This window comes from Bombina bombina, chromosome 8 (genome assembly GCF_027579735.1).
Source record: "Bombina bombina isolate aBomBom1 chromosome 8, aBomBom1.pri, whole genome shotgun sequence".
NCBI classification, from domain to species: domain Eukaryota; kingdom Metazoa; phylum Chordata; class Amphibia; order Anura; family Bombinatoridae; genus Bombina; species Bombina bombina.
Window position 1 is genome coordinate 82,361,136 of NC_069506.1, and position 22,186 is coordinate 82,383,321.

The following is a 22,186-nucleotide window of genomic DNA, read 5'->3' on the forward strand; positions in this document are numbered from 1 at the left end:
AGGTGGTTTTGCGTACTAAGCCTGGTTTTCTTCCGAAAGTTGTTTCCAACAAGAATATTAACCAGGAGATAGTTGTACCTTCTTTGTGTCCGAATCCAGTTTCAAAGAAGGAACGTTTGTTACACAATTTGGACGTAGTCCGTGCTCTAAAATTCTATTTAGAGGCTACTAAAGATTTCAGACAAACATCTTCTTTGTTTGTCGTTTATTCTGGTAAAAGGAGAGGTCAAAAAGCAACTTCTACCTCTCTTTCTTTTTGGCTTAAAAGCATTATCCGATTGGCTTATGAGACTGCCGGACGGCAGCCTCCTGAAAGAATCACAGCTCATTCCACTAGGGCTGTGGCTTCCACATGGGCCTTCAAGAACGAGGCTTCTGTTGATCAGATATGTAAGGCAGCGACTTGGTCTTCACTCCACACTTTTGCCAAATTTTACAAATTTGATACTTTTGCTTCTTCGGAGGCTATTTTTGGGAGAAAGGTTTTGCAAGCCGTGGTGCCTTCCATTTAGGTGACCTGATTTGCTCCCTCCCTTCATCCGTGTCCTAAAGCTTTGGTATTGGTTCCCACAAGTATGGATGACGCCGTGGACCGGACACACCTATGTTGGAGAAAACAGAATTTATGTTTACCTGATAAATTACTTTCTCCAACGGTGTGTCCGGTCCACGGCCCGCCCTGGTTTTTTTAATCAGGTCTGTTGAATTATTTTTTCTAACTACAGTCACCACGGTATCATATGGTTTCTCCTATGCATATTTCCTCCTGTACGTCGGTCGAATGACTGGGGTAGGCGGAGCCTAGGAGGGATCATGTGACCAGCTTTGCTGGGCTCTTTGCCATTTCCTGTTGGGGAAGAGAATATCCCACAAGTAAGGATGACGCCGTGGACCGGACACACCGTTGGAGAAAGTAATTTATCAGGTAAACATAAATTCTGTTTTTAACCATGCTTCATAATGTATTTACCTGCATTTATTTGTTATTATGTTCTGTAATATTTACTTATTCTCTGTGTTTCAGAAATTCAGCTTGCAAAGTTGCAGGAGCTTGGTTTTGGATTAGAAGACTGCCGCACAGCTCTCTTCAATTCTCAAGGTGATTAAAACAAAAACATTGTATTTGGCTCCCATGTTTTTTTTGTTCAGACTTAAAAATAAAATAAAAAAAAAGGTGTAAAAAAAATAAAAAAAATATATTTTTCTTAGCAATTACATATTCTTTTTAGACACATTTTAGTTTAATCTTCTTACATTCTAATGAGTGATAATATTTTCTATGCACTTTTTTATTTGCATTGTTCTATCAGTCTTTTTATTTGAATTGCTTATTGTGCTTGATTGGAAGGAAAAATTACGTCTATTCATGTGGGGTGTATTTATTTAGTTATAATATTTAAAAACATATTTTGGGGGATGTCAAATTTGGAATTTGATTGTGTTTTTTCTCCAACATAGGTGTGTCCGGTCCACGGCGTCATCCTTACTTGTGGGATATTCTCCTCCCCAACAGGAAATGGCAAAGAGCCCAGCAAAGCTGGTCACATGATCCCTCCTAGGCTCCGCCTACCCCAGTCATTCTCTTTGCCGTTGTACAGGCAACATCTCCACGGAGATGGCTTAGAGTTTTTTAGGAGGGGAGTAAGCATGGTACTGCATCATTCCCTCCTTCGTCTACACGAGTCTTGCCCACTCAGGAGGCCCCTAGTACTTCTAGCGCGCCAATACTCCTTACTATGCAACAATTAACGGCTGTAATGGATAATTCTGTCAAAAACATTTTAGCCAAAATGAACACTTATCAGCGTAAGCGCGGCTGCTCTGTTTTAGATACTGAAGAGCATGACGACGCTGATAATAATATTTCTGAAGGGCCCCTAACCCAGTCTGATGGGGCCAGGGAGGTTTTGTCTGAGGGAGAAATTACTGATTCAGGGAACATTTCTCAACAGGCTGAACCTGATGTGATTGCATTTAAATTTAAGTTGGAACATCTCCGCATTCTGCTTAAGGAGGTATTATCCACTCTGGATGATTGTGACAAGTTGGTCATCCCAGAGAAACTTTGTAAAATGGACAAGTTCCTAGAGGTGCCGGGGCTCCCAGAAGCTTTTCCTATACCCAAGCGGGTGGCGGACATTGTTAATAAAGAATGGGAAAGGCCCGGTATTCCTTTCGTCCCTCCCCCCATATTTAAAAAATTGTTTCCTATGGTCGACCCCAGAAAGGACTTATGGCAGACAGTCCCCAAGGTCGAGGGAGCGGTTTCCACTTTAAACAAACGCACCACTATACCCATAGAGGATAGTTGTGCTTTCAAAGATCCTATGGATAAAAAATTAGAAGGTTTGCTTAAAAAAAATGTTTGTTCAGCAAGGTTACCTTCTACAACCAATTTCATGCATTGTCCCTGTCGCTACAGCCGCATGTTTCTGGTTCGATGATCTGATAAGAGCGGTCGATAGTGATTCTCCTCCTTTGGAGGAGATTATGGACAGAATCAATGCTCTCAAATTGGCTAATTCTTTCACCCTAGACGCCACTTTGCAATTGGCTAGGTTAGCGGCTAAGAATTCTGGGTTTGCTATTGTGGCGCGCAGAGCGCTTTGGTTGAAATCTTGGTCGGCTGATGCGTCTTCCAAGAACAAGCTACTTAACATTCCTTTCAAGGGGAAAACGCTGTTTGGCCCTGACTTGAAAGAGATTATCTCTGATATCACTGGGGGTAAGGGCCACGCCCTTCCTCAGGATCGGCCTTTCAAGGCAAAAAATAAACCTAATTTTCGTCCCTTTCGTAGAAACGGACCAGCCCAAGGTGCTACGTCCTCTAAGCAAGAGGGTAATACTTCTCAAGCCAAGCCAGCTTGGAGACCAATGCAAGGCTGGAACAAGGGAAAGCAGGCCAAGAAACCTGCCACTGCTACCAAGACAGCATGAAATGTTGGCCCCCGATCCGGGACCGGATCTGGTGGGGGGCAGACTCTCTCTCTTCGCTCAGGCTTGGGCAAGAGATGTTCTGGATCCTTGGGCGCTAGAAATAGTCTCCCAAGGTTATCTTCTGGAATTCAAGGGACTTCCCCCAAGGGGGAGGTTCCACAGGTCTCAGTTGTCTTCAGACCACATAAAAAGACAGGCATTCTTACATTGTGTAGAAGACCTGTTAAAAATCTGAGTGATTCATCCTGTTCCATTAAGAGAACAAGGGATGGGGTTCTACTCCAATCTGTTCATAGTTCCCAAAAAAGAGGGAACGTTCAGACCAATCTTAGATCTCAAGATCTTAAACAAGTTTCTCAAGGTTCCATCGTTCAAGATGGAAACCATTCGAACTATTCTTCCTTCCATCCAGGAAGGTCAATTCATGACCACGGTGGATTTAAAGGATGCGTATCTACATATTCCTATCCACAAGGAACATCATCGGTTCCTAAGGTTCGCATTCCTGGACAAACATTACCAGTTCGTGGCGCTTCCTTTCGGATTAGCCACTGCTCCAAGGATTTTCACAAAGGTACTAGGGTCCCTTCTAGCTGTGCTAAGACCAAGGGGCATTGCTGTAGTACCTTACTTGGACGACATTCTGATTCAAGCGTCGTCCCTTCCTCAAGCAAAGGCTCACACGGACATTGTCCTGGCCTTTCTCAGATCTCACGGATGGAAAGTGAACGTGGAAAAGAGTTCTCTATCCCCGTCAACAAGGGTTCCCTTCTTGGGAACAATAATAGACTCCTTAGAAATGAGGATTTTTCTGACAGAGGCCAGAAAAACAAAGCTTCTAGACTCTTGTCGGATACTTCATTCCGTTCCTCTTCCTTCCATAGCTCAGTGCATGGAAGTGATCGGGTTGATGGTAGCGGCAATGGACATAGTTCCTTTTGCGCGCATTCATCTAAGACCATTACAACTGTGCATGCTCAGTCAGTGGAATGGGGACTATACAGACTTGTCTCCGAAGATACAAGTAAATCAGAGGACCAGAGACTCACTCCGTTGGTGGCTGTCCCTGGACAACTTGTCACAAGGGATGACATTCCGCAGACCAGAGTGGGTCATTGTCACGACCGACGCCAGTCTGATGGGCTGGGGCGCGGTCTGGGGATCCCTGAAAGCTCAGGGTCTTTGGTCTCGGGAAGAATCTCTTCTACCGATAAATATTCTGGAACTGAGAGCGATATTCAATGCTCTCAAGGCTTGGCCTCAGCTAGCGAGGGCCAAGTTCATACGGTTTCAATCAGACAACATGACAACTGTTGCGTACATCAACCATCAGGGGGGAACAAGGAGTTCCCTAGCGATGGAAGAAGTGACCAAAATCATTCTATGGGCGGAGTCTCACTCCTGCCACCTGTCTGCTATCCACATCCCAGGAGTGGAAAATTGGGAAGCGGATTTTCTGAGTCGTCAGACATTGCATCCGGGGGAGTGGGAACTCCATCCGGAAATCTTTGCCCAAGTCACTCAGCTGTGGGGCATTCCAGACATGGATCTGATGGCCTCTCGTCAGAACTTCAAAGTTCCTTGCTACGGGTCCAGATCCAGGGATCCCAAGGCGGCTCTAGTGGATGCACTAGTAGCACCTTGGACCTTCAAACTAGCTTATGTGTTCCCGCCGTTTCCTCTCATCCCCAGGCTGGTAGCCAGGATCAATCAGGAGAGGGCGTCGGTGATCTTGATAGCTCCTGCGTGGCCACGCAGGACTTGGTATGCAGATCTGGTGAATATGTCATCGGCTCCACCTTGGAAGCTACCTTTGAGACGAGACCTTCTTGTTCAGGGTCCGTTCGAACATCCGAATCTGGTTTCACTCCAGCTGACTGCTTGGAGATTGAACGCTTGATTTTATCGAAGCGAGGGTTCTCAGATTCTGTTATTGATACTCTTGTTCAGGCCAGAAAGCCTGTAACTAGAAAGATTTACCACAAAATTTGGAAAAAATATATCTGTTGGTGTGAATCTAAAGGATTCTCTTGGGACAAGGTTAAGATTCCTAGGATTCTATCCTTCCTTCAAGAAGGATTGGAAAAAGGATTATCTGCAAGTTCCCTGAAGGGACAGATTTCTGCCTTGTCGGTGTTACTTCACAAAAAACTGGCTGCTGTGCCAGATGTTCAAGCCTTTGTTCAGGCTCTGGTTAGAATTAAGCCTGTTTACAAACCTTTGACTCCTCCTTGGAGTCTCAATTTAGTTCTTTCAGTTCTTCAGGGGGTTCCGTTTGAACCCTTGCATTCCGTTGATATTAAGTTATTATCTTGGAAAGTTTTGTTTTTAGTTGCAATTTCTTCTGCTAGAAGAGTTTCAGAATTATCTGCTCTGCAGTGTTCTCCTCCTTATCTGGTGTTCCATGCAGATAAGGTGGTTTTACGTACTAAACCTGGTTTTCTTCCAAAAGTTGTTTCTAACAAAAACATTAACCAGGAGATTTTCGTACCTTCTCTGTGTCCGAAACCAGTTTCAAAGAAGGAACGTTTGTTGCACAATTTGGATGTTGTTCGCGCTCTAAAATTCTATTTAGATGCTACAAAGGATTTTAGACAAACATCTTCCTTGTTTGTTGTTTATTCTGGTAAAAGGAGAGGTCAAAAAGCAACTTCTACCTCTCTCTCTTTTTGGATTAAAAGCATCATCAGATTGGCTTACGAGACTGCCGGACGGCAGCCTCCCGAAAGAATCACAGCTCATTCCACTAGGGCTGTGGCTTCCACATGGGCCTTCAAGAACGAGGCTTCTGTTGATCAGATATGTAGGGCAGCGACTTGGTCTTCACTGCACACTTTTACCAAATTTTACAAGTTTGATACTTTTGCTTCTTCTGAGGCTATTTTTGGGAGAAAGGTTTTGCAAGCCGTGGTGCCTTCCATTTAGGTGACCTGATTTGCTCCCTCCCTTCATCCGTGTCCTAAAGCTTTGGTATTGGTTCCCACAAGTAAGGATGACGCCGTGGACCGGACACACCTATGTTGGAGAAAACAGAATTTATGTTTACCTGATAAATTACTTTCTCCAACGGTGTGTCCGGTCCACGGCCCGCCCTGGTTTTTTTAATCAGGTCTGATAATTTATTTTCTTTAACTACAGTCACCACGGTACCATATGGTTTCTCCTATGCAAATATTCCTCCTTAACGTCGGTCGAATGACTGGGGTAGGCGGAGCCTAGGAGGGATCATGTGACCAGCTTTGCTGGGCTCTTTGCCATTTCCTGTTGGGGAGGAGAATATCCCACAAGTAAGGATGACGCCGTGGACCGGACACACCGTTGGAGAAAGTAATTTATCAGGTAAACATAAATTCTGTTTTTTTTGTTAAAATGTGTCTAAAAACTATTTAATAAGCAGAGGGTAGTGTAAGAAATGTTTCAGTATGATTGCAAGATGATTTAAAACACTTTGCTGCAGATTTATGTTCTGTTTCACATTATCATTTGTTTTTATTATAGAAAACATCTATTCAAATGAAGGTCAACATTTTTTTTAACCTCTGTGCTGGGAATTTAAATAAAAAATAAAATCTAGTACACATTATATAATTTCTTATATCAGATGCTAAGAGTCTATAAGTCATTCCCTTCCTAATCACTGGGAGCAGAGTTCCCCACAGGTGATGATTCGTGGAATTGTGAATTTGTGATTTATTAAACCAACAAAGAGACAGTATCCAAATGAGGCATTTGCAGCCAAAATAAGAGCATAATGAACATATTGTTTAAACATTCATTATCTATGTTGTAAAAAGTAGCCCTTGCAGTTTATTACTGTTAGAGCCTCCTCTAGCAGCTATAACATACACAAAATGATCCATGTAGCTGCTTATCACTCTTGCACAACAGGAGAAATTTTAGACCTTTCCTCCCCACAAAACTCAGCACATTAATATTTCTTGGATTTTTTGTCTGAATAGCTTTCTCTGTTGACCATTACAGAACACAGGTTTTCTTCTTTTTGAGCCTGTTGTTGGTTTGCTCCTGTGTTTGTTGATGATCGCAATGTTGCTTTACCCTTCTTTTGAGCTTCTGGTGACGGGCCATTATCCTGACATTCTGATTTATTTTCAAAACTTTTTATTGAGGTTTTTAGTTTGAACAAGAAACAGCATACAACATATGTCTACATGTAATAAAAGCAATTGTGATGAGACCTTGCTATCTAACTAGTTTAGATGATATACCTGTACATTTTATCTTCTTCAAAAACATAACATTTGACTGTAACACACATAAGAAGTTAGCTAGCGGTCAGGTATTTTCAGCATTAGGTATGTAGCGAGATATAATGACATGAAACCTCATTTTAGGTGGAATGGTATAGTCTCCTGCGTGAAACCTAGAGATTGGTATTCCCCAGAATATAAAGGAAATAGTATAGTATGATATAAGGGGAAAGCTTATTTAATATATAGAATCGCTCTTAGGTCACTTGTAAGAATCATAGTTGGAGAGAAAGAAGAAAAGAAAGGGATACAGTGGGCAAGAGCCTCTCATGTGAGAAAAAGGAAAAACAGCTGAATTGTATGTGATATTTGAGTATTGAGTATTGATGGAGGAGTTTAGGAAGTATTGATAGAGGAGAAGTGTTAATTATATGAATACATTATCTGAGAAGGTATGTGGCATAGAGTAGAAGGGCAATTTAAGCTGACTTAGTGAGGAAAAACATAGTAGGTGTATGCAATCTAGCCCCTTTAAGTGAACTATCAATTCACAAATCTCCATCAGGCCGTACAGTGGTATAGATGGGCACATTTAGAGGTTCTAGTAACACCAATCCTAATGACCTGTGCATGGTGATGAGTGAATTCCAGCGACTGGAGGGTAAGAAATTGTCTATCATTTATAGTTATGATGGAGTTCATAAAGTCAGATTGTGTGGCATATGTGTATGAGGGGGTTAGTCTTCCCTGTTGGTTTTACTGGGAATATTACCAGTATCCACCTGGTGTAGCTTAGGGTGAATGCACTTCTGGCGAAAGTAGTTGTGTTATGTTATGGCTGATAAACCTGTAAGGAGTTGTTAGACCTATATAAATTGTTATTCTGGCTGTTGTACCTGCAGTTCTAACCACTAATGATAGTATAATAAGGTTGATAACTAATTCTGTATGTGGGTAGTTTTGTTGAATGAGAATGAGAGCAGTTTTTTCAGAGATAGGTTCCAGTAGATTTAGGAGATCTACTTTGTAAATAAACAAACATTATTATTGACAGCACAACATCATTTGCCACCCCAGGTCTCCAGTTATCAATCACTTATAAGCAACGTAAAGCATAAACTATATGACCAAACATGTGCTAGAGTTTAGTGGGATGGGGTGAGACCCTGAATTAGGGAGAGATCTTCTCTAACCCACTCCTGATCTGTAGTCCATCTGTATGCAATAATACACTTCTAAGACCCCAGATGTAATGAAGTCAGAGCACAGCTGCCATGGATCTTGTAGTTCCCTCAAAACCCAAAGAGGCAGCAGCCAGAACATCCAGACTCTATCCTCTGGTGCCATGTGTCTCTTATGAGGGATGGTGAAAGTTCTCTGTGTGTGCCCCTGAGAGCAGACCATGTCTTCCCAGGACGTGTCTAGAGATGAATAAGAGGAGTTCTGATCCGCTCAGAAACTCACGTTAGGGGGGAGAGGACGCCTTTGGTTTTCCTTTCCAGCAGACGAATTGATACTTTTCTGCAGCAGAGCATCCTTAGGAAGGTTTGTTATGTTATCGGTAAAGGGAGGTACAGCGTCATCGCCTATCCCAGGAGATGTGGCATAAACAGTAACCTCTTCAGACATCTCTTCTTGAAACAATGAGTTGCGCTGCGTGACAGGCCGGTCGTTAATCGGCTCCATAGGTTTGCTGCGATGTGCTGTGTGCCAGCTGGTGCCATCTTGTAAGTGTATGTATTCAGAGCCGGTCAGGGGATCGTTAAGTTTTCTTTCCATTTTGCGACTTAATTCCTCCAACAGGGCAGCTGCATGTAAGTAAAACTCCTCCATGGTGTATCGCGGTTGTCACCCGGCACGGTAGCAAGCTGGGGGGAGGGGGGGGGGTGGAGTATGGTAGTGAAACAAACTAGGCCGTTAGAATCTGTTGCGGTCGGTGAGAGTCTTGTAAAGTGGAGTGTGCAAGTTTTATTGCAGGATACCATATATAATCTATTCCGGAGCTAATATATAAGAGTCTTTTTTTGCAAATTTGGATGGAATAGTGGGTATAATCGTTAGGTTATGAAGCTTATCATGGGAGCCTCTGCAAAAGACGTCCGACCTTGGCTGTGGCTTAGACCTGCCCCGACATTCTGATTTTGTGTTACCATTTTAATTAATTATTCCCTCTACATTCACCAAAACAGCCCACCAGCTTAAAACCATAAGTTTTCTAACACCATGCTTCATAGTTGGTATGAAGTTTTAGGTTAAATTTGATCATTTTGTAAACAGACTGGATTCACATGTTGTGAACCTGTCCGCACTCAGGTATTGGTTGCAGAATTATAAGATTGTGGGGCACATATGTTCCCCATATTTACCATCTCGTGCCGTGCCTCAGTCACCCAGGTTGAATGTATCCGGAGTGATTTTCTGCCACCATATCCAAGTTGTTGGAGAGGGTTTATGAAGCAGTGGTTTAAACCACTGCAACATAAATATCAGTTGCAGGCTTAAATGAGCGAGCCTGCAATCGAAAATATAAATCTAGCTCTTAGGGCAGAATTTTTTGTTCTGCAAACTGATAGGATTCACATGTTATGAACCTGTCCTCGTTCCATTGCAGATTATGGGGCTCATATGTTCCCCATATTTACCATTGCAAAAGAGAATGCTCGAGCAATGCCACCCCCTACTCCCGTGCATGTCAATTACCCCAGTCAAATGTGCTTACCCTATGTATATGTCTGTTTATTTTGTTTGACATCTTGCAATAGACTTTTCTTTTATAAATTTGGGGAGAGTCCACAATCCATCACTCCTGGGAATTACTGTTCCTTTACCACTAGAAGGAGGCAAAGATTCACAAACCCCAAGAGCTCTATGAAACGTATATCACACCTCACAGGTACCTCAGTCTTTACTTTGCCTAAGCTGGAGTTGGTTGAAGAATAAAGATGTGCATTTGATTCTTCAAGGAGAGGGGTTCTCAGTTTATGTTGAGGCAAGGTTTCCCTTCAGAGTACAGAGGGATGTACAGTATATGGGGTATGGTTTGTGGCTTCTTTTTCACCTCATGAGAAATCTGTCACAGACCATATTTGGTTGTAGGGACTTGTCTTTGCCTCCTTTTATGGATCTAAAATGTACTGGTTGTTTGCTGTTGGATGAGGGTCTAATGGTAAGTATAATTTTGTAACATTTAGGCACTTTATAGCCTTATTATTCTCACTTATAATATAAATATATATATATATATATATATATATATATATATCACATGGATATCGGAAGAAATATTCATAATTGATAACAAGAATATATTAAATTTGTCTAGTGTGGCACTAAAAGATATAGAAATGAATGTTCTTTCGAAAGGTCTGGGCTTTGTCCCTTCTCAACTTATTTAATACCATATTAGATGTGAAAAGTTTGTGCATAAACATTTTGTGGATGGTGACATGGGGCAAATCTCAGAAAATCTTGAAGAGGATAAATCCAGCAATATGGAATCCCCTTCATTCTCAGAAATGTGTTCTATTATTAATCTGCAGGATCTGCTCATTGAAAGTAATAGGGCTGATGAGGGGTTAGTTACTGAATCTGATATAGATTTTAGTGAATGTAGGAAAAAAAAAGTAATTTCTATCCTGTGCACTTTAGATCCAATGCAATTGAATATTTTCAGAAGGTTGTAGAAGATAAACTGAGAAAACTTACTAACCGAAAAAATAATAAGAAAAGTAAAGTAACTAATCAAGAAAGGAAAGAGAGGCTTTAATTAAATTGAATCAAGACAGAAGGATTGTGATAAGACCCTCAGATAAGGGGGGGGAAATGTGGTCATCTTGGACAGGGAAGCGTATATAAGGGAAACACAACAACAGCTGAATGATAGAGAAGTGTATACTAAGCTAAGGGAGAACCCTACAACTCAATGTAAGAATATATTGAGTGACATCATTAAATTTGCTAGGTATAATAACATTATCACTCGATCAATGGAAGAAAGCTTAATCCCAGATCATCCGGTAATACCAATATACCATTACTTTCCCAAAGTCCATAAGGATCTGACCAACCCCCTGAGTCGCCCTATAATTGCTGGTATAGACTCCTTAAACGAACCACTATCAGATTTAATAGATAATTTTCTACAGCCCCTTGTAAAGACATTACCTAGTTTCATCCAGGATACTACATCTCTTCTGTCAAAGCAAAATAACATTAAATGGAAACCAACTTTCAGGTTCCTAGTGGTTGATGTAGCATCGCTATATACATCAATGTTGCATGAGAAAGGGTTGCAAGCTATAGATTTTTTTGGGATATGTGTAGCAATTCTGAAAAGGTAACAAAACAATTTGTATTAAGGTCCATCGGCTATCTACTTACTCACAACTTTTTCATGTGTGATGGGGGCTTCTATCTCCAGAGACGTGGGACTGCTATGGGGGCAAAATTTGCCTCATGCTATGCCAATCTCTTTATGGGATGGTGGGAGCAGCCCCATGTCTATGGGGATAGAAACCCCTATCGGGACAATATAATTCTATATACACGTTATATAAATGATTTGATTTTTGTCCTGGATTGTGATGAAGTAACCACTGGGGACTTATGTAAATACCTGAATAGGAACAATTGGACAATGGTCCATAGGATAGAACAACCCAAATCAAATTAACTTTCTGGATATCCTAATCTCTAGTAACATAGCAAAAAGAATTGTTGAGACTAATCTATTTAGAAAACCCACAGCAGGGAATACAATATAAGAATACAGTTCATGTCATCCACGTCACACATTACAAGGTATCCCTAAAGGTCAATTTATAAGGGCCAAAAGGAATTGTATGGATCAGGAGAGTTATCTAGTACTAGTAAATATCATGACACAACGCCTACAAGAAAGAGGTTACAATGATGAGACTTTACATAAAGCTAGAATGGAAGTAGATCAGATTCCAAGAGAACAATTGTTGACTTATAAACCTAAGATGACTAAAAACAGAAACAAAAAACAAGATTTATAACAACTTACAGTGCGCAACATGGGGGTATATGCAAGATAATTTAAGAATGTATTCCATTTGTATATGCTGACCCCATAATGAAGAAATTAGTACAGGAAGGATGCAAGTTTATCTCGAGAAAAGGAAAAATGATAGGCAACTATGTCTCCCCCTCCGATCTCCCTAGAGACACCAAAACAAGTTGGTTAAAACATCAGAAGGGTTTCTTTAGCAAAACAGTCAAGCATGAATAAGGGGCTGTGACCCCGAAACGTTGCTATAACTCTGTGTCATTAAAACATTTTTAAGTGCTGAAGACCCTGCTTCATTTTTCAGAAGGGTTTCTTTAAACGTAGAAGGAACACTAAAACTTGTGACTACGTAATAGAGGGAATTAATGTTAACTCTACCAGCATGACCTGTACACATAGAATTAATTTCTATATTAATTGTGCTACAACACATGTCATATATTTACTTACCTGTAGGGGTTGCTCAAAACAATATGTAGGGAGAACTAAAAGTAAGAGTATTGGAACATGTAAGGTCTATTGAAGACCCAGAATTGATCACTTCTATAGCGAAACATTTTAGAAAGTTTCATAATTCTGACTCGACTTTAAGTGTACAAGGAATTGAGCATGTCCCCTGCTGGAGGAGAGGGGGTAATAGAGAAAATAAACTAAACTTAAGCGAGGTTTTCTGGATATTCACACTGAATACATTATGGTCTCAATTTCAGAAAAGATATAGATCTGTATGTATGAAGCAGTTTCCAGCTGAGGCTTCATAGGGTTAGATGTCTTCAGGGTGTATAGAAATATCTCTTTTGGCTTAATATAAGCCTATTTAAAACTCATAAAAGATATAGACCCATATCTATGTATTATCCCTTCACTAGATTGTTCTGTACTAAAGATGTACATTGAACTGATCAAAATTTAATATATGAAGAGTATTGTAAACAAATCAATTGCACAAAGTATATTGTGATCATTAATTGTATATATAATCCTTTAAAATACCTACAATATATAGCATGATGACTAATTACATATATAATCCTTGTTATTATTTAAAATGAATTAATATGATTAAAATAATTTATAACATGTACATAAGGAATGTATGACACATAGGTATATGTATTAATTGTTTCCCATTAATTAAATAGTTAGCATAGAGTATGTTTGAAGAAATATTCTGTCAATTTAAGAGAATGGTGAATAAAAGCCGGAAGAGGCCGGCGCTCCTATATGCAGTGAACAAATGCATTGAGCAAGAAACATGTCTGCTTAGGAGCATGGCTTCACCTTCTATGTTAAGAGTCTGCCAAGAATCTGAATGATATTTTTATGCTGAATACCATACATGTTTTTACGTTATGGAATAAAGGCTTCTTGAATTTTACTGACGACTAAGGCTGGTGCTTTGGACTTACCTTTTGTTTCTTGTATTACCTCTGGCGCTTTGGACGGATGCACCACCATTAAGCATGTTTGATGTCACACTCTCCACTCTCCTGTGTGCTGTTGAATGTGTGTGTGGAAGATGTATATGCCCTGGGAATTAATCTTTTCATTATTCCCCTTGCTGTTTGCACATCAAGCTTAGCTTAGTTTAAATTTCTTGCATCAGCATTCGTGTTAACACGCGTCAGGAGTTCCGTTTTACTTTCTTTCATGCTTTACTTTCTTTCATGCTTCTTTCATGCATAATCTTATGCATGTCGGGTTAGTGCACATATGTCTGCATCAGGTTTGGCACTCTAAATTTCCTTTTAACTAACTACTATTTTTATTTCAGTCTTCTGTGGGTTTCCTAGGATTCGGATGTAAAGTTTATATGGCCTCTTTTTTTTTTTTTGCATACAAAGAGAGAAGCGCTCTACCAGGAACGAACAACAGCTCAGTGGCTTGTTCTTTGGCGATTTACCACCCGGAAGCAGCTTTATATGGCCTCTCCTTTATGTTACAGTTCGGCTTAGCATGCATTTTACTTTTAAGTTTTTGCACCACAAGACGCCAAGCCGGATTGTCTGCATGGCTATTAGCCAAGAGGTGAAAACAGCATTCTGCGTGGGCTGTCTGAGCACCTAAGTGTGGCGAACGCTTGAAAAAAATAAAGGAGCTTTCTGCATGAAGTATTTTATACTTCATGAATGAAAGTCCCCTTTATTTGTCCCAATAGTCAATACTAGTGTTTCAAAAACACTAGGATTGACTTTCACTTCGTGTGTTTGTTGAAAAGAAAAAAAAAACTGATGTTTTACCTCCAGTTTATTTATGACTCATGTTTGCCTATGTTATTGCAATCAAACAAAACTAATGCTGCTTCTATGGGCATTGCTGCTCTTTCTGTTTGCTTATTATAGGAGAATGCTACTGATGTTTCAGTGTGCAAAATCTCATCAAAGAGCTGCTGTTTCTGAAACGTTGGCTGCTCTTCTGTCAAATAAGTGTAAAAGGTCAGTCTAGATTTTACCTTCTACTAGTACTATGTCCCCTGATTCAGGGATATTGTTATGTCTGCAGAGGGTGAGGTTTCCTCTGGTAATGAGGAGTCTGCCTCTGATGTTTAACCTGATACTTCCTTTTTTTTAATTTTTTTTAAATGGAACAAACATATTGAGGTTTTAGGAGAGTCTTGTGGCTTAAATCCAAGTCTGCCCACATGGAGGCCTATTTATCATTGGTCTTGCGGACCTGATCCGACAGTGCGGATCAGGTCCGCAAGACCTCGCTGAATGCGGAGAGCAATATGCTCTCCGTATTCAGCATTGCACCAGCAGCTCACATGAGCTGCTGGTACAACGCCGCCCCCTGCAGACTCGCGGCCAATCAGCCGCCAGCAGGGAGGTGTTAATCAACCTTATTGTATTCGATCGGGTTGATTTTTGGCAATTGCTGTCCTCCTGCTCAGAGCAGGCGGACAGGGTTATGGAGCAGCGGTCTTTAGACCGCTGCTTCATAACTGCTGTTTCTGGCGAGTTTGAAGACTCGCCATAAACACGGGCCCTCAAGCTCCATCCGGAGTTTGATAAATGGGCCTTGATGTGTCAAAACCCAGATTATTGTCTTTCTTTTCAGGGAAAGAAGCTGTTTGGTTCTGATTTAGATTCTATAAAATCCACTGTTACTGGTGGTAAAGGGGTATTTCTTCCTCAAGACAAGAACTTTAAAGGGAAATCTAAAGCTTCTAATTGTTTTTCGATCCTTTCGTCAAAATAAGGAATAAAAGGTTGAGTCCTCTGCTCAGAAGCAAGGCACCACTGGCCCAGTCCAGAGGCCTAGTGCTAACTGGAATAGGTCAAAGCAGGCTAAAAATACTATTCCATCTATCTTCAACCAAATCTGCATGAAGGTGTGGCCCCCAGTCCAGAAGTTCTGGTTAAGCCTTTTTCTCTAGACTTGGTTTCTGTCTGTTCCAGATCCCTGGGTTCTGAATATAGTTTCCCATGGCTATCGGATAGGTTTCAGAATAAGGCCTCCCAAAGGAATGTTTTTTCTATCTATTGCTCCAAGGAATCCCAAGATTTTTTCCAGTCAGTTTCAGATCTGAAAACTATGGAAGTAATTGTTCCAGTTCCTTTACAGGAACAGGTGATGGGATTTTATTCAAATCTCTTTATTGTTCCAAAGAAGTAAGATACTTTCAGACTAGTCCTGCTTTTGCTTCTTCTAAGGCAGCCTTTGGTAGGAAGGTCCTTCAGGCAGTTGTCTCAGCTTGATTGATTTTTTTAAGTGCATTAAAATATATATATATGTATATTTATGCCCTTGTTGGGTTTTTGTGGGATTGTGAATTAAATTTTTCAGTAAAAAAATGTTTTTTTAAACCCCTCCCTTTATGTTATTACTTGTTCATGACACTGCTTGGGTAAAAGTTTTCAGGAGTAATGGATTGTGGACTCTTACCCCCTGTATGTGAGCTGCATGTCTTACATAGTGTTCAATACCTAGGCCCTTTTAAAAAGCCAAGACAGCGAAGCGCGTCAGTGGCGTTGCTATTAGTATTTCTTTAGATTTTAATTTGCATAATGAGACTTTAGGACAATTAATAAATTGGTTAATTTAAAGGGAGAGTCTACACCAGAATTTGTATTGTTTAAAAAGATAGATAATCCCTTTATTACTCATTCCCCCGTTTTGCATAACCAACTCAGTTATATTAATACACTTTTTACCTCTGTGATTACCTTGTATCTAAGCCTCTGCAGACTGTCCCCTTATTTCATTTTTTTTAACAGACTTGCATTTTAACCAATCAGTGCTGACTCCTAGGTAACTCCACGGGTGTGCGCACAATGTTATCTATATGTCACACATGAACTGATGCCCTCTAGTTGTGAAAAACTGTCAAAATGCATTTAGATAAAAGGTGGCCTTTAAGGGCTAAAAAATTAGCATATGAGCCTACCTAGATTTAGCTTTCAAAAAAGAATACCAAGATAGAAAGCAAAATTGATGATAAAAGTAAATTGGAAAGTTGACTAGACTGTCCCTTTAAAGAGTGCGGATGTTTGACGATAATGATGATAGTATGAATGATTCATGAGCATATTAGATCCTGTGTGATTTAGCCTGGAGCAAGATAGTGGGTTCCAGCATTCAGTTTATGTAAAGATGAGTTAGGTAACATAAATATCTATATGAAAGAGCGAATAAAGCTCTATATTATTGAGTAATGAACTTATCCTACTGATAATGCTGATAATACCATGCCCAGTTATTAAACACTATGGGCCAGATTACGAGCGGAGCGAAAATTGTGCTTTAGTGAGCGATATTTGCGCTCTACTCAGTAATAATGGCGCACGCAGATTTGCTCTGGTGTTACAAGTAAAACGCAATGCGAACGTGACCTCGTGTTCGCATTGCATGGAAGTTTTGCGCTCACGAGAGTGCACTTCCATAGGCTCCAATGGGAGCCTTATTCTAATGCGGAAAAACACGGCACAGAACCTAGCGCAGTGAACGGGGTAGTCGGGCAGCATATTTAAAATATACATTTATATAAATATATTAACACATAATATATATGCTTATATTATCCATAAGCATATACAAATATATTCACAGTGATAACACAGTCTCCATAGTGTGCAATGTAAAGGCACTTTTCAGTGCTGTTTTTTCTCTTCCTAACTACCCACATCCCCTTACTTTAACTCCTTAAAACTGCTTCATGCAGTTTTTAAAAAATAAATAAAAATAAAGACACCCATAAGTTTTATTTAAAAAAAAAAAAAAAATCGCCTAGAATTAGAGTTTTGCGGCCAAAGGGGTGCGTTAGCTACGCGTCTTTTTTTTTTTTTTTTAGTGCTGCTTCTAAACAACGCTGGTATATAGAGTTCTCTGAAGGGCTGCGTTAGGCTCCAAAAAGGGAGCGTAAAGGCATATTTTCCGCCACTTCAACTCTCAAAACCAGCGTTGCTTACGGTAGCGGCTAGCTGGAAAAACGTGCTTGTGCAATGGGGCAGTTTGGGCTGAAAAAAAACCTAACACCTCCAAAAAAGCAGCGTTCAGCTCCTAACGCAGCCCCATTGTTTCCTATGGGGAAACACTCTCTAAGTCTGCACCTAACACCCTAACATGAACCCCGAGTCTAAACACCCCTAAGCTTACACTTATTAACCCCTAATCTGCCACCCCCGCTATCGCTGACACCTGCATTACACAATTAACCCCTAATCTTCAGCTCCGGACACCGCCGCAACCTACATTATCCCTATGAAACCCTAATCTGCTGCCCCTAACATCGCCAACACCTATATTATATTTATTAACCCCTAATCTGCCCCCCCCCAACATCGCCGCTACCTTACCTACACTTATTAACCCCTAATCTGCCGACCGGACCTCGCCGCTACTCTAATAAAGTTATTAACCCCTAAACCGCCGCACTCCCACCTCGCAAACCCGATAATAAATAGTATTAACCCCTAATCTGCCCTCCCTAACATCGCCGCCACCTAACTTCAAGTATTAACCCCTAATCTGCCGACCGGACCTCGACGCTACTCTTATAAATGTATTAACCCCTAATGCTAAGTCTAACCCTAACACTAACACCCCCCCTAAATTAAATATATTTTTAATCAAACAAAATAAATTAAATATTATTAACTAAAGTATTCCTATTTAAAGCTAAATACTTACCTGTAAAATAAACCCTAATATAGCTACAATATAACGAATAATTATATTGTAGCTATTTTAGGATTTATATTTATTTTACAGGCAACTTTGTATTTATTTTAACTAGGTACAATAGCTATTAAATAGTTATTAACTATTTAATAGCTACCTAGTTAAAATAATTACAAAATTACCTGTAAAATAAATCCTAACCTAAGTTACAATTAAACCTAACACTACACTAGCAATAAATTAATTAAACAAATTACCTACAATTACCTACAATTAAATAAACTAAACTAAATTACAAAACCCCCCCCACTAAATTACAAAAAATAAAAAAAGATTACAAGAATTGTAAGCTAATTACACCTACTCTAAGCCCCCTAATAAAATAACAAAGCCCCCCCAAAATAAAAAAAAATTCCCTACCCTAATCGAAATTAAAAAAGTTAACAGTTCTATTACCAGCCCTTTAAAAGGCTTTTTTGCGGGGCATGCCCCAAAGTAATCGGCTCTTTTGCCTGTAAAAAAAAACACAATACCACCCCCCAACATTAAAACCCACCACCCACATACCCCTACTCTAACCCAACCCCCCTTAAATAAACCTAACATTACCCCCCTGAAGATCTCCCTACCTTGAGTCGTCTTCACCCAACCGGGCCAAAGTCTTCATCCGATGGGGCAGAAGAGGACATCCAGACTGGTAGAAGTCTTCATCCTATCCGGGCAGAAGAGGACATCCGGACCGGCAGACATCTTCATCCAAGCGGCATCTTCTATCTTCATCCATCCGACGAGGAGCGGCTCCATCTTCAAGACCTCCGACGCGGAACATCCTCCTTCCCCGACGACTACCTGACGAATGAAGGTTCCTTTAAGTGACTTCATCCAAGATGGCATCCCTCGAATTCCAATCAGCCAATCAGATTGAGCTTGCATTCTATTGGCTGTTCCGATCAGCCAATAGAATGCAAGCTCAATCTGATTGGCTGATTGGATCAGCCAATCTGATTCAACCAGACAATCAGATTTTTCCTAACTTAATTCCGATTGGCTGATAGAATCCTATCAATAGTTTATAACTATTTAATAGCTATTGTACCTAGTTAAAATAAATACAAAGTTGCCTGTAAAATAAAAATAAACCCTAAAATAGCTACAATATAATTATTCGTTATATTGTAGCTATATTAGGGTTTATTTTACAGGTAAGTATTTAGCTTTAAATAGGAATACTTTAGTTAATAATATTTAATTTATTTAGTTAGATTAAAATTATATTTAACTTAGGGGGGTGTTAGGGTTAGGGTTAGACTTAGCTATAGGGGTTAATATATTTATTATAGTAGTGGCGAGGTCCGGTCGGCAGATTAGGGGTTAATACTTGAAGTTAGGTGGCGGCGATGTTAGGGAGGGCAGATAGGGGTTAATACTATTTATTATAGGGTTTGCGAGGCGGGAGTGTGGCGGTTTAGGGGTTAATAACTTTATTAGAGTAGCGGCAAGGTCCGGTCAGCAGATTAGGGGTTATTAAGTGTAGGTAGGTAGCGGCGACGTTGGGGGGGGGCAGATTAGGGGTTAATAAATATTATGTAGGTGTCGGCGATGTTAGGGGCAGCAGATTAGGGGTTCATAGGGATAATGTAGGTGGCGGCGGTGTGCGGTCGGCAGATTAGGGGTTAAAAATATTTATTATAGTGGCGGCGATGTGGGGGGACCTCGGTTTAGGGGTACATAGGTAGTTTATGGGTGTTAGTGTACTTTAGAGCACAGTAGTTAATAGCTTTATAAACCGGCGTTAGCCCAGAAAGCTCTTAACTACTGACTTTTTCCTGCGGCTGGAGTCTTGTCGGTAGAGGGTCTACTGCTCACTTCAGCCAAGACTATAAATACCGGCATTAGGAAGATCCTTTTTCAAGCTCTTTTTGGGGAGTTAGGTGGGTGGGGTTTCTTTTAGAAGTTAAATAACTGTTTAACTTTGGGCAATGCCCTACAAAAGGCCCTTTTAAGGGCTATTGGTAGTTTAGATTAGGGAGTGTTTTTATTTTGGGGGGGATTATAGGGATTAGGTATAAAAAAAAATATTTTTGATAATTTTGTTCATTTTTTTCTGTAATGTTAGACTTTTTTATTTTTTTGTAATTTAATTTTAGGGTTTTTTTTAATTTTAATTGTAAGTTAGTAGTAATTGGGGTTAATTTAGTTAGGTTAGGGGGCTTAGTAATTAGTTATTTGCGTTGTGGGGGGGTTATTGCGATGTGGGGGTTTGGGAGTTAAGGAGTTAATAGGTTAATTAAGGTTATTGCGATGTGGGGGTTTGGTGGTATAAGAGTTGATAGGTTAAATAGGTTTATTGTGATGTGGGGGGGTTGGCTGTTTAGGGGTTAATATTTTAATTATGTTATTTGCGGATTAGGAGTTAATAACTTTATTATTTTGCGATGTGGGGGTTGACGGTTTAGGTGTTTGTTAATAATTCGTGTGTGAGGTTAGGGTTTATTTTCTTATACTTCGTGCAGGCAGTTACGTGTTTTTATTTTTATTTCATGCTGGCGGTTGCGTGTTTTTTTTTTTTTTTTTAAGGATTGGGGTTTGAGTACACTGCATCCAGGTGGATTCCAAAAATGGCAGGGTGGTGGAAGAATATACCTGTGGTGGATTCTTTCACCACCGTGCCATTTTCGGAATCCACCGGGATGCAGCTTTGCTAACAGTAAAAACCTCCCACTCACCAAACCCCCCCCAAATAGAAAACCTAACACTAAAAAAACTAAACTACCCATTGTTCTTTTTTCAAGCCCCAAAAAACCCTAATCTAAAAAAAAAAAAAAAAAAACACCCCAAAAATTTAAATAAAGAAGCTAAAACCTAAGCCCCAAATAGGTTCTCATTGTTCCTGAAGTCCGGCGGAGAAGGTCTTCTTCCAGATGGATCTATTCTCTTCTATCTTCATCCGGAGTGAAGGTGGCGCAGAGGTACGGAGCTGTGTTTCTGATGCCTGGATCCTCTGCGGCTGTCCTCGACAGCATGGAGGCTCCTCTTCATCCGATGTCCGTTGTAGATTGAAGATTGAATGCAAGGTACCGCAATAAATTTAGAGTAACTTGCATTCCTATTGGCTGAAATGTTGAAATCAGCCAATAGGATTAGAGCTACTGAAATCCTGTTGGCTGTTCAAATCAGCCAATAAGATTTCAGTAGCTCTCATAAATATGGGGTACCTTGCATTCAATGTTCAGTGTGCGATGGACAATCACATAAAGAGGAGCCTCTATGCCCCCGAGGACCGCCATCATTGAGGATCTAGGCATCAGGAACACAGCTCCGCACCTCCACTCCGCGCCGCCTTTACTCCAGATGAAGATAGAAGATGATGGATCCATCTGGAAGAAGACCTTTTCCGCCGGACTTCAGGAACAGTGAGCACCTATTTGGAGATAAGGTTTAGGCTTTTTTATTTTAATTTTTGGGGTGTTTTTTCTTTCTTTCATGTAATTGGCAAGAGTCCATGAGCTAGTGACGTATGGGATATACATTCCTACCAGGAGGGGCAAAGTTTCCCAAACCTCAAAATGCCTATAAATACACCCCTCACCACACCCACAATTCAGTTTTACAAACTTTGCCTCCCATGGAGGTGGTGAAGTAAGTTTGTGCTAGATTTCTACGTTGATATGCGCTTCGCAGCAGGCTGAAGCCCGGTTTTCCTCTCAGAGTGCAGTGAATGTCAGAGGGATGTGAAGAGAGTATTGCCTATTTGAATACCATGGTCTTCCTCTAGGGGATCTATTTCATAGGTTCTCTGTTATCGGTCGTAGAGATTTCTTCTCCTTCCTCCCTTTTCAGATCGACGATATACTCTTATATACCATTACCTCTACTGATTCTTGTTTCA

At 40.4% G+C, this 22,186-nt stretch overlaps 1 protein-coding gene across 3 annotated transcripts in view; it reads left to right on the forward strand.

The window, feature by feature from the left end:
* Window positions 1-22,186, forward strand: part of VPS13D (vacuolar protein sorting 13 homolog D) — a 1,255,097-nt gene that overhangs the window by 403,038 nt on the left and 829,873 nt on the right. For all 3 annotated transcript variants that reach the window (XM_053690423.1, XM_053690422.1, XM_053690424.1), the window contains one exon: window positions 1,025-1,099. In XM_053690423.1, coding sequence (XP_053546398.1) covers window positions 1,025-1,099 — 75 coding nt within the window. The remainder of the gene's footprint in view (window positions 1-1,024; window positions 1,100-22,186) is intronic.